General features: G+C 57.8%; 1 protein-coding gene across 2 annotated transcripts in view; it reads left to right on the plus strand.

The window, feature by feature from the left end:
- LOC143793440 (disintegrin and metalloproteinase domain-containing protein 19-like) overlaps positions 1-13623 on the plus strand; it is a 118950-nt gene that overhangs the window by 72376 nt on the left and 32951 nt on the right. The window contains exons 1-2 of one of the 2 annotated variants that reach the window (XM_077280401.1): positions 7365-7418; positions 9384-9457. In XM_077280401.1, coding sequence (XP_077136516.1) covers positions 7401-7418; positions 9384-9457 — 92 coding nt within the window. In that variant the 5' untranslated portion in view covers positions 7365-7400. Of the gene's footprint in view, positions 1-7364; positions 7419-9383; positions 9458-13623 lie in introns of those variants that run through there. The other variant, XM_077280400.1, reaches the window with a different exon arrangement.

Consider the following 13623-nt stretch of genomic DNA (forward strand, 5'->3'; position numbering starts at 1 on the left):
CTGGATGATACTGACACTGTAAGGGGTCTCTGCACCCCACGGACCACACACATGTATGACACAGAGCGAGGGCCCCGGAGGTGAGGAGGACGTGTGTGACTGGATGATACTGACACTGTATGGGGTCTCTCCACCCCACGGACCACACACATGTATGACACAGAGCGAGGGCCCGGAGGTGAGGAGGACGTGTGTGACTGGATGATACTGACACTGTAAGGGGTCTCTCCACCCCACGGACCACACACATGTATGACACAGAGCGAGGGCCCGGAGGTGAGGAGGACGTGTGTGACTGGATGATACTGACACTGTAAGGGGTCTCTCCACCCCACGGACCACACACATGTATGACACAGAGCGAGGGCCCGGAGGTGAGGAGGACGTGTGTGACTGGATGATACTGACACTGTAAGGGGTCTCTCCACCCCACGGACCACACACATGTATGACACAGAGCGAGGGCCCGGAGGTGAGGAGGACGTGTGTGACTGGATGATACTGACACTGTAAGGGGTCTCTCCACCCCACGGACCACACACATGTATGACACAGAGCGAGGGCCCGGAGGTGAGGAGGACGTGTGTGACTGGATGATACTGACACTGTAAGGGGTCTCTGCACCCCACGGACCACACACATGTATGACACAGAGCGAGGGCCCGGAGGTGAGGAGGACGTGTGTGACTGGATGATACTGACACTGTAAGGGGTCTCTGCACCCCACGGACCACACACATGTATGACACAGAGCGAGGGCCCGGAGGTGAGGAGGACGTGTGTGACTGGATGATACTGACACTGTAAGGGGTCTCTCCACCCCACGGACCACACACATGTATGACACAGAGCGAGGGCCCGGAGGTGAGGAGGACGTGTGTGACTGGATGATACTGACACTGTAAGGGGTCTCTGCACCCCACGGACCACACACGTATGACACAGAGCGAGGGCCCGGAGGTGAGGAGGACGTGTGTGACTGGATGATACTGACACTGTAAGGGGTCTCTCCACCCCACGGACCACACACATGTATGACACAGAGCGAGGGCCCGGAGGTGAGGAGGACGTGTGTGACTGGATGATACTGACACTGTAAGGGGTCTCTGCACCCCACGGACCACACACATGTATGACACAGAGCGAGGGCCCGGAGGTGAGGAGGACGTGTGTGACTGGATGATACTGACACTGTAAGGGGTCTCTCCACCCCACGGACCACACACATGTATGACACAGAGCGAGGGCCCGGAGGTGAGGAGGACGTGTGTGACTGGATGATACTGACACTGTAAGGGGTCTCTGCACCCCACGGACCACACACGTATGACACAGAGCGAGGGCCCGGAGGTGAGGAGGACGTGTGTGACTGGATGATACTGACACTGTAAGGGGTCTCTCCACCCCACGGACCACACACATGTATGACACAGAGCGAGGGCCCGGAGGTGAGGAGGACGTGTGTGACTGGATGATACTGACACTGTAAGGGGTCTCTGCACCCCACGGACCACACACATGTATGACACAGAGCGAGGGCCCGGAGGTGAGGAGGACGTGTGTGACTGGATGATACTGACACTGTAAGGGGTCTCTCCACCCCACGGACCACACACATGTATGACACAGAGCGAGGGCCCCGGAGGTGAGGAGGACGTGTGTGACTGGATGATACTGACACTGTAAGGGGTCTCTCCACCCCACGGACCACACACATGTATGACACAGAGCGAGGCCCCGGAGGTGAGGAGGACGTGTGTGACTGGATGATACTGACACTGTAAGGGGTCTCTCCACCCCACGGACCACACACATGTATGACACAGAGCGAGGGCCCGGAGGTGAGGAGGACGTGTGTGACTGGATGATACTGACACTGTAAGGGGTCTCTCCACCCCACGGACCACACACATGTATGACACAGAGCGAGGGCCCGGAGGTGAGGAGGACGTGTGTGACTGGATGATACTGACACTGTAAGGGGTCTCTCCACCCCACGGACCACACACATGTATGACACAGAGCGAGGGCCCGGAGGTGAGGAGGACGTGTGTGACTGGATGATACTGACACTGTAAGGGGTCTCTCCACCCCACGGACCACACACATATATGACACAGAGCGAGGCCCCGGAGGTGAGGAGGACGTGTGTGACTGGATGATACTGACACTGTAAGGGGTCTCTGCACCCCACGGACCACACACATGTATGACACAGAGCGAGGGCCCGGAGGTGAGGAGGACGTGTGTGACTGGATGATACTGACACTGTAAGGGGTCTCTCCACCCCACGGACCACACACATGTATGACACAGAGCGAGGGCCCGGAGGTGAGGAGGATGTGTGTGACTGGATGATACTGACACTGTAAGGGGTCTCTCCACCCCACGGACCACACACATGTATGACACAGAGCGAGGGCCCGGAGGTGAGGAGGATGTGTGTGACTGGATGATACTGTCCCTGTAAGGGGTCTCTGCACCCCACGGACCACACACATGTATGACACAGAGCGAGGGCCCCGGAGGTGAGGAGGACGTGTGTGACTGGATGATACTGACACTGTAAGGGGTCTCTCCACCCCACGGACCACACACATGTATGACACAGAGCGAGGGCCCGGAGGTGAGGAGGACATGTGTGACTGGATGATACTGACACTGTAAGGGGTCTCTCCACCCCACGGACCACACACATGTATGACACAGAGCGAGGCCCGGAGGTGAGGAGGACGTGTGTGACTGGATGATACTGACACTGTTAGGGGTCTCTCCACCCCACGGACCACACACATGTATGACACAGAGCGAGGGCCCGGAGGTGAGGAGGACGTGTGTGACTGGATGATACTGACACTGTAAGGGGTCTCTCCACCCCACGGACCACACACATGTATGACACAGAGCGAGGGCCCGGAGGTGAGGAGGACGTGTGTGACTGGATGATACTGACACTGTAAGGGGTCTCTGCACCCCACGGACCACACACATGTATGACACAGAGCGAGGGCCCGGAGGTGAGGAGGACGTGTGTGACTGGATGATACTGACACTGTAAGGGGTCTCTCCACCCCACGGACCACACACATGTATGACACAGAGCGAGGGCCCGGAGGTGAGGAGGACGTGTGTGACTGGATGATACTGACACTGTAAGGGGTCTCTCCACCCCACGGACCACACACATGTATGACACAGAGCGAGGCCCCGGAGGTGAGGAGGACGTGTGTGACTGGATGATACTGACACTGTAAGGGGTCTCTGCACCCCACGGACCACACACATGTATGACACAGAGCGAGGGCCCGGAGGTGAGGAGGACGTGTGTGACTGGATGATACTGACACTGTAAGGGGTCTCTGCACCCCACGGACCACACACGTATGACACAGAGCGAGGGCCCGGAGGTGAGGAGGACGTGTGTGACTGGATGATACTGACACTGTAAGGGGTCTCTCCACCCCACGGACCACACACATGTATGACACAGAGCGAGGGCCCGGAGGTGAGGAGGACATGTGTGACTGGATGATACTGACACTGTAAGGGGTCTCTCCACCCCACGGACCACACACATGTATGACACAGAGCGAGGGCCCGGAGGTGAGGAGGACGTGTGTGACTGGATGATACTGACACTGTAAGGGGTCTCTGCACCCCACGGACCACACACATATATGACACAGAGCGAGGGCCCGGAGGTGAGGAGGACGTGTGTGACTGGATGATACTGACACTGTTAGGGGTCTCTCCACCCCACGGACCACACACATGTATGACACAGAGCGAGGGCCCGGAGGTGAGGAGGACGTGTGTGACTGGATGATACTGACACTGTAAGGGGTCTCTCCACCCCACGGACCACACACATGTATGACACAGAGCGAGGGCCCGGAGGTGAGGAGGACGTGTGTGACTGGATGATACTGACACTGTAAGGGGTCTCTGCACCCCACGGACCACACACATGTATGACACAGAGCGAGGGCCCGGAGGTGAGGAGGACGTGTGTGACTGGATGATACTGACACTGTAAGGGGTCTCTGCACCCCACGGACCACACACATGTATGACACAGAGCGAGGCCCCGGAGGTGAGGAGGACGTGTGTGACTGGATGATACTGACACTGTAAGGGGTCTCTCCACCCCACGGACCACACACATGTATGACACAGAGCGAGGGCCCGGAGGTGAGGAGGACGTGTGTGACTGGATGATACTGACACTGTAAGGGGTCTCTGCACCCCACGGACCACACACATGTATGACACAGAGCGAGGGCCTGGAGGTGAGGAGGACGTGTGTGACTGGATGATACTGACACTGTAAGGGGTCTCTCCACCCCACGGACCACACACATGTATGACACAGAGCGAGGGCCCGGAGGTGAGGAGGACGTGTGTGACTGGATGATACTGACACTGTAAGGGGTCTCTCCACCCCACGGACCACACACATGTATGACACAGAGCGAGGCCCCGGAGGTGAGGAGGACGTGTGTGACTGGATGATACTGACACTGTAAGGGGTCTCTCCACCCCACGGACCACACACATGTATGACACAGAGCGAGGGCCCGGAGGTGAGGAGGACGTGTGTGACTGGATGATACTGACACTGTAAGGGGTTTCTCCACCCCACGGACCACACACATGTATGACACAGAGCGAGGGCCCGGAGGTGAGGAGGACGTGTGTGACTGGATGATACTGACACTGTAAGGGGTCTCTCCACCCCACGGACCACACACATGTATGACACAGAGCGAGGGCCCGGAGGTGAGGAGGACGTGTGTGACTGGATGATACTGACACTGTAAGGGGTCTCTCCACCCCACGGACCACACACATGTATGACACAGAGCGAGGGCCCGGAGGTGAGGAGGACGTGTGTGACTGGATGATACTGACACTGTAAGGGGTCTCTCCACCCCACGGACCACACACATGTATGACACAGAGCGAGGGCCCGGAGGTGAGGAGGACGTGTGTGACTGGATGATACTGACACTGTAAGGGGTCTCTGCACCCCACGGACCACACACATGTATGACACAGAGCGAGGGCCCGGAGGTGAGGAGTACGTGTGTGACTGGATGATACTGACACTGTAAGTGGTCTCTCCACCCCACGGACCACACACATGTATGACACAGAGCGAGGCCCCGGAGGTGAGGAGGACGTGTGTGACTGGATGATACTGACACTGTAAGGGGTCTCTCCACCCCACGGACCACACACATGTATGACACAGAGCGAGGGCCCGGAGGTGAGGAGGACATGTGTGACTGGATGATACTGACACTGTAAGGGGTCTCTCCACCCCACGGACCACACACATGTATGACACAGAGCGAGGGCCCGGAGGTGAGGAGGACATGTGTGACTGGATGATACTGACACTGTAAGGGGTCTCTGCACCCCACGGACCACACACATGTATGACACAGAGCGAGGGCCCGGAGGTGAGGAGGACGTGTGTGACTGGATGATACTGACACTGTAAGGGGTCTCTCCACCCCACGGACCACACACATGTATGACACAGAGCGAGGGCCCGGAGGTGAGGAGGACGTGTGTGACTGGATGATACTGACACTGTAAGGGGTCTCTCCACCCCACGGACCACACACATGTATGACACAGAGCGATGGCCCGGAGGTGAGGAGGACGTGTGTGACTGGATGATACTGACACTGTAAGGGGTCTCTCCGCCCCACGGACCACACACATGTATGACACAGAGCGAGGGCCCGGAGGTGAGGAGGACGTGTGTGACTGGATGATACTGACACTGTAAGGGGTCTCTCCACCCCACGGACCACACACATGTATGACACAGAGCGAGGGCCCGGAGGTGAGGAGGACGTGTGTGACTGGATGATACTGACACTGTAAGGGGTCTCTCCACCCCACGGACCACACACATGTATGACACAGAGCGAGGGCCCGGAGGTGAGGAGGACGTGTGTGACTGGATGATACTGACACTGTAAGGGGTCTCTCCACCCCACGGACCACACACATGTATGACACAGAGCGAGGGCCCCGGAGGTGAGGAGGACGTGTGTGACTGGATGATACTGACACTGTAAGGGGTCTCTGCACCCCACGGACCACACACATGTATGACCCAGAGCGAGGCCCGGAGGTGAGGAGGACGTGTGTGACTGGATGATACTGACACTGTAAGGGGTCTCTGCACCCCACGGACCACACACATGTATGAGACAGAGCGAGGGCCCGGAGGTGAGGAGGACATGTGTGACTGGATGATACTGACACTGTAAGGGGTCTCTCCACCCCACGGACCACACACATGTATGACACAGAGCGAGGCCCCGGAGGTGAGGAGGACGTGTGTGACTGGATGATACTGACACTGTAAGGGGTCTCTGCACCCCACGGACCACACACATGTATGACACAGAGCGAGGGCCCCGGAGGTGAGGAGGACGTGTGTGACTGGATGATACTGACACTGTAAGGGGTCTCTCCACCCCACGGACCACACACATGTATGACACAGAGCGAGGGCCCGGAGGTGAGGAGGACGTGTGTGACTGGATGATACTGACACTGTAAGGGGTCTCTCCACCCCACGGACCACACACATGTATGACACAGAGCGAGGGCCCCGGAGGTGAGGAGGACATGTGTGACTGGATGATACTGACACTGTAAGGGGTCTCTCCACCCCACGGACCACACACATGTATGACACAGAGCGAGGGCCCGGAGGTGAGGAGGACGTGTGTGACTGGATGATACTGACACTGTAAGGGGTCTCTCCACCCCACGGACCACACACATGTATGACACAGAGCGAGGGCCCGGAGGTGAGGAGGACGTGTGTGACTGGATGATACTGACACTGTAAGGGGTCTCTGCACCCCACGGACCACACACATGTATGAGACAGAGCGAGGGCCCGGAGGTGAGGAGGACGTGTGTGACTGGATGATACTGACACTGTAAGGGGTCTCTGCACCCCACGGACCACACACATGTATGACACAGAGCGAGGGCCCGGAGGTGAGGAGGACGTGTGTGACTGGATGATACTGACACTGTAAGGGGTCTCTGCACCCCACGGACCACACACCGTATACTAAAGCATCGGCTCTTACTGCTGACAACCCGCCTGTGTACATGTGTGAGGTTGTCAGCCTCGCCCCCTGGTATTAGTGATTTGTGACCGGCCCTCCTTGATTTGGGCCATTATGGGATATGAGGCAGCTCTGGGTCTGCTATTATTTAAATGTAGCTTTTGTCCTTTCAGGCCAGCAAGGGTTAATGTAAATTTCCTTGCTAGTCAGCTGATGTGGGCAGTGACCACTCCCACCATCCTATAAAAAGTCACATGACGCATCAGCTGACTGTCGGTGATAGCGCACTCTATGTTGACCAAGCCTGGAGTAAGGAGCTCTCTGGTTGCAGTGGGGAATCTGCTGGATTCGTGGTCCTGGTGCCTTCCCTCGCCTCAGGTTTCTGGGGCCCGGACTCCTCAGGTTTCTGGTGCCTTCCCTCTCCTCAGGTTTCTGGGGCCCGGACTCCTCAGGTTTCTGGGGCCCGGACTCCTCACTTTGCAGCTTTCAGTACAGTTTTTGGGATGGGAAGCTGGAACAGTGGAGATCCGCGGTACCTGTGCTAATGAGGCCCAGAGATGGCGGGTTCTTTATAAGATGAGAGCCAGGAGGAGATTGTGTGAAGAGAGCGAGAGGCCCCAGGTGATCAGTAATGGCAGTCGCTGGGAGCAAGACTGCTGGGAATACATGCTCTGTCTGCTGGGGGAAGGAGGAGCTGCTGTGAATACTGGGAGGAGGTGCTGTGACTACTGGGGGAAGGAGGAGCTGCTGTGACTACTGGGGGAAGGAGGTGCTGCTGTGACTACTGGGGGAAGGAGGTGCTGCTGTGACTACTGGGGGAAGGAGGAGCTGCTGTGACTACTGGGGGAAGGAGGAGCTGCTGTGACTACTGGGGGAAGGAGGAGCTGCTGTGACTACTGGGGGAAGGAGGAGCTGCTGTGACTACTGGGGGAAGGAGGTGCTGCTGTGACTACTGGGGGAAGGAGGTGCTGCTGTGACTACTGGGGGAAGGAGGAGCTGCTGTGACTACTGGGGGAAGGAGGTGCTGCTGTGACTACTGGGGGAAGGAGGTGCTGCTGTGACTACTGGGGGAAGGAGGTGCTGCTGTGATTACTGGGCGAAGGAGGAGCGGCTGTGACTACTGGGGGAAGGTGCTGCTGTGACTACTGGGGGAAGGAGGAGCGGCTGTGACTACTGAGGGAAGGAGGAGCGGCTGTGACTACTGGGGGAAGGAGGATCGGCTGTGACTACTGGGGAAAGTGCTGCTGTGACTACTGAGGGAAGGAGGAGCTGCTGTGACTACTGGGGGAAGGAGGAGCTGCTGTGACTACTGGGGGAAGGAGGTGCTGCTGTGACTACTGGGGGAAGGAGGAGCTGTGATTACTGGGGGAAGGAGGAGCTGCTGTGACTACTGGGGGAAGGAGGTGCTGCTGTGACTGCTGGGGAAGGAGGTGCTGCTGTGACTACTGGGGGAAGGAGGAGCTGCTGTGACTACTGGGGGAAGGAGGAGCTGCTGTGACTACTGGGGAAGGAGGAGCTGCTGTGACTACTGGGGGAAGGAGGAGCTGCTGTGACTACTGGGGGAAGGAGGAGCTGCTGTGACTACTGGGGGAAGGAGGAGCTGCTGTGACTACTGGGGGAAGGAGGAGCTGCTGTGACTACTGGGGGAAGGAGGAGCTGCTGTGACTACTGGGGGAAGGAGGAGCTGCTGTGACTACTGGGGGAAGGAGGAGCTGCTGTGACTACTGGGGGAAGGAGGAGCTGCTGTGACTACTGGGGGAAGGAGGAGCTGCTGTGACTACTGGGGGAAGGAGGAGCTGCTGTGACTACTGGGGGAAGGAGGAGCTGCTGTGATTACTGGGGGAAGGAGGTGCTGCTGTGACTACTGGGGGAAGGAGGTGCTGCTGTGACTACTGGGGGAAGGAGGAGCTGCTGTGACTACTGGGGGAAGGAGGAGCTGCTGTGACTACTGGGGGAAGGAGGAGCTGCTGTGACTACTGGGGGAAGGAGGAGCTGCTGTGACTACTGGGGGAAGGAGGAGCTGCTGTGACTACTGGGGGAAGGAGGAGCTGCTGTGACTACTGGGGGAAGGAGGAGCTGCTGTGACTACTGGGGGAAGGAGGAGCTGCTGTGACTACTGGGGGAAGGAGGACATTTGTTATGGCAGAGGCCTCTGACTTCTCTCCACAGAGCAGACTCTCATCACATACAGGAGAAGGAGTTCAGATGCCACCTAGCGCCCCTTGTGGCCAGGACATGATGGTGCCGCTGATATTAATGATTGTGTCTCTTCAGGTGGATCCCGCTGGCGGGGAGATCGTGGTGACGTCAGGAGGACGACATCTCATCCTGGAGGTGAAGAGGAACCAGTGAGTGTCGGCGTCTCCTCTTTATCCCCCTGTGAATCGTATTTATTGTATCTGTTATTATGTTTCGCTTTTGCTGTTGATGGATCCTTTGTTTCACTCGGGAATGAAACCAGAAGAATAGGGCCCCATAGCAGAATGTACACAGGGCCCCTCTCCACCATGAGCGGCTGCAGCAGAAAATCAGATCTGGGCAATGAAAGCGGAGGCTCATTATGGCACCACATGTGGACGCAGGCGCCGAACCTTCTACAGGCACAAACCGCTCTCTTCAATAAGCCGCTATCTGTCTCTCCCGTCAGGCCTGGAGGGCAACACTGCGGCATTACAGCACACCCCCGAGGTTCTACCTGGTGCCACGGCGCACACTCTCAGGCTCTTCTTGGAACCCACAGTGCACACTCTCAGGCTCTTCCTGGCACCACAGTGCACACTCTCAGGTTCTTCCTGGCACCACAGTGCACACTCTCAGGCTCTTCCTGACACCACAGTGCACACTCTCAGGTTCTTCCTGGCACCACAGTGCACACTCTCAGGCTCTTCCTGGCACCACAGTGCACACTCTCAGGTTCTTCCTGGCACCACAGTGCACACTCTCAGGTTCTTCCTGGCACCACAGTGCACACTCTCAGGCTCTTCCTGGCACCACAGTGCACACTCTCAGGCTCTTCCTGGCACCACAGTGCACACTCTCAGGCTCTTCCTGGCACCACAGTGCACACTCTCAGGCTCTTCTTGGCACCCACAGTGCACACTCTCAGGCTCTTCCTGGCACCACAGTGCACACTCTCAGGTTCTTCCTGGCACCACAGTGCACACTCTCAGGCTCTTCCTGGCACCACAGTGCACACTCTCAGGCTCTTCCTGGCACCACAGTGCACACTCTCAGGCTCTTCCTGGCACCACAGTGCACACTCTCAGGCTCTTCCTGGCACCACAGTGCACACTCTCAGGCTCTTCCTGGCACCACAGTGCACACTCTCAGGTTCTTCCTGGCACCACAGTGCACACTCTCAGGTTCTTCCTGGCACCACAGTGCACACTCTCAGGCTCTTCCTGGCACCACAGTGCACACTCTCAGGCTCTTCCTGGCACCACAGTGCACACTCTCAGGCTCTTCCTGGCACCACAGTGCACACTCTCAGGCTCTTCCTGGCACCACAGTGCACACTCTCAGGCTCTTCCTGGCACCACAGTGCACACTCTCAGGCTCTTCCTGGCACCACAGTGCACACTCTCAGGCTCTTCCTGGCACCACAGTGCACACTCTCAGGCTCTTCCTGGCACCACAGTGCACACTCTCAGGCTCTTCCTGGCACCACAGTGCACACTCTCAGGCTCTTCCTGGCACCACAGTGCACACTCTCAGGCTCTTCCTGGCACCACAGTGCACACTCTCAGGCTCTTCCTGGCACCACAGTGCACACTCTCAGGCTCTTCCTGGCACCACAGTGCACACTCTCAGGCTCTTCCTGGCACCACAGTGCACACTCTCAGGCTCTTCCTGGCACCACAGTGCACACTCTCAGGCTCTTCCTGGCACCACAGTGCACACTCTCAGGCTCTTCCTGGCACCACAGTGCACACTCTCAGGCTCTTCCTGGCACCACAGTGCACACTCTCAGGCTCTTCCTGGCACCACAGTGCACACTCTCAGGCTCTTCCTGGCACCACAGTGCACACTCTCAGGCTCTTCCTGGCACCACAGTGCACACTCTCAGGCTCTTCCTGGCACCACAGTGCACACTCTCAGGCTCTTCCTGGCACCACAGTGCACACTCTCAGGCTCTTCCTGGCACCACAGTGCACACTCTCAGGCTCTTCCTGGCACCACAGTGCACACTCTCAGGCTCTTCCTGGCACCACAGTGCACACTCTCAGGCTCTTCCTGGCACCACAGTGCACACTCTCAGGCTCTTCCTGGCACCACAGTGCACACTCTCAGGCTCTTCCTGGCACCACAGTGCACACTCTCAGGCTCTTCCTGGCACCACAGTGCACACTCTCAGGCTCTTCCTGGCACCACAGTGCACACTCTCAGGCTCTTCCTGGCACCACAGTGCACACTCTCAGGCTCTTCCTGGCACCACAGTGCACACTCTCAGGCTCTTCCTGGCACCACAGTGCACACTCTCAGGCTCTTCCTGGCACCACAGTGCACACTCTCAGGCTCTTCCTGGCACCACAGTGCACACTCTCAGGCTCTTCCTGGCACCACAGTGCACACTCTCAGGCTCTTCCTGGCACCACAGTGCACACTCTCAGGCTCTTCCTGGCACCACAGTGCACACTCTCAGGCTCTTCCTGGCACCACAGTGCACACTCTCAGGCTCTTCCTGGCACCACAGTGCACACTCTCAGGCTCTTCCTGGCACCACAGTGCACACTCTCAGGCTCTTCCTGGCACCACAGTGCACACTCTCAGGCTCTTCCTGGCACCACAGTGCACACTCTCAGGCTCTTCCTGGCACCACAGTGCACACTCTCAGGTTCTTCCTGGCACCACAGTGCACACTCTCAGGTTCTTCCTGGCACCACAGTGCACACTCTTTCAGGCTCTTCTTGGCACCATGGCAAACACGCTCTCCGGCTCTTCTTGGCACCACTGTGCACACTATCTCAGGCTCTTCTTGGCACCACGACAAACACGCTCTCAGGCTCTTCTTGGCACCATGGCACATTCTCTCAGGCTCTTCTTGGCACCACGGCAAACACGCTCTCAGGCTCTTCTTGGCACCACGGCGCACACTCTCAGCCTCTTTTTCACAATACTGAGCACACTCTCTGCCTCTTCTTGGCACCACGGCGCACACTCTCAGCCTTTTCTTGGCACCACTGCGCACACTATCTCAGGCTCTTCTCTGCACCACGGCACACACTCTCTCAGGCTCTTCACGGTGCACACTCTCTCAGGCTCTTCACAGTGCACACTCTCTGAAGCTCTTCTCGGCACCACGGCGCACATTTTCTCAGGCTCATCTTGGAACTCACGGCACACATTCTCTAAGGCTCTTCTTGGAACCACAGCACACATTCTCTCTCAGGCTCTTCTCAGCACCATGGAGCACACTCTCAGGCTCTTGGCACCATGGCGTCCACTCTCTCTCAGGCTCTTCTCAGCACCACGGCGCACACTCTCTCAGGCTCTCCTCGGCACCATGGCGCACACTCTCTCAGGCTTTTGCTGGCACCACAGTGCACACTCTCTCAGGCTCTTCTCGTTACCACGGCACACACTCTCTCAAGCTTTTCCTGGCACCTCAGTGCACACTCTGTCAAGCTTTTCCTGGCGCCATAGCGCACACTCTCTCAGGCTCTTCTCTGCACCACGGCGCACACTCTCTCAGGCTCTCCTCGGCACCATGGCGCACACTCTCTCAGGCTTTTGCTGGCACCACAGTGCACACTCTCTCAGGCTCTTCTCGTTACCACGGCACACACTCTCTCAAGCTTTTCCTGGCACCTCAGTGCACACTCTGTCAAGCTTTTCCTGGCGCCATAGCGCACACTCTCTCAGGCTCTTCTCTGCACCACGGCGCACACTCTCTCAGGCTCTCCTCGGCACCATGACACACACTCTCTCAGGCCCTCTTCTGCATCACCAGCACACTTTCAGGCTTTTCCTGGCACCACAGTGCACTCTCTAAGGCTCTTCTTGGCACCACGCGCACACTTTCTCAGGCTCTTCTTGGCACCACGGCAAACACGCTCTCAGGCTCTTCTTGGCACCATGGCACATTCTCTCAGGCTCTTCTTGGCACCACGGCAAACACTCTCTCAGGCTCTTCTCTGCACCACGGCGCACACTCTCTCAGGCTCTCCTCGGCACCATGACACACACTCTCTCAGGCCCTCTTCTGCATCACCAGCACACTCTTTCAGGCTTTTCCTGGCACCACAGTGCACTCTCTAAGGCTCTTCTTGGCACCACGCGCACACGCTCTCAGGCTCTTCTTGGCACCATGGCACATTCTCTCAGGCTCTTCTTGGCACCACGGCAAACACGCTCTCAGGCTCTTCTTTGCACCACGGCGCACACTCTCATCCTCTTTTTCACAACACTGAGCACACTCTCTGCCTCTTTTTCGCACCACGGAGCACATGCTCAGACTCTTCTTGGCACCATGGCGCACACTCTCAGTCTCTTCTTGGCACCACGGCGCACACTC

The sequence above is a fragment of the Ranitomeya variabilis genome, chromosome 1 (assembly GCF_051348905.1).
Source record: "Ranitomeya variabilis isolate aRanVar5 chromosome 1, aRanVar5.hap1, whole genome shotgun sequence".
NCBI classification, from domain to species: Eukaryota; Metazoa; Chordata; class Amphibia; order Anura; family Dendrobatidae; genus Ranitomeya; species Ranitomeya variabilis.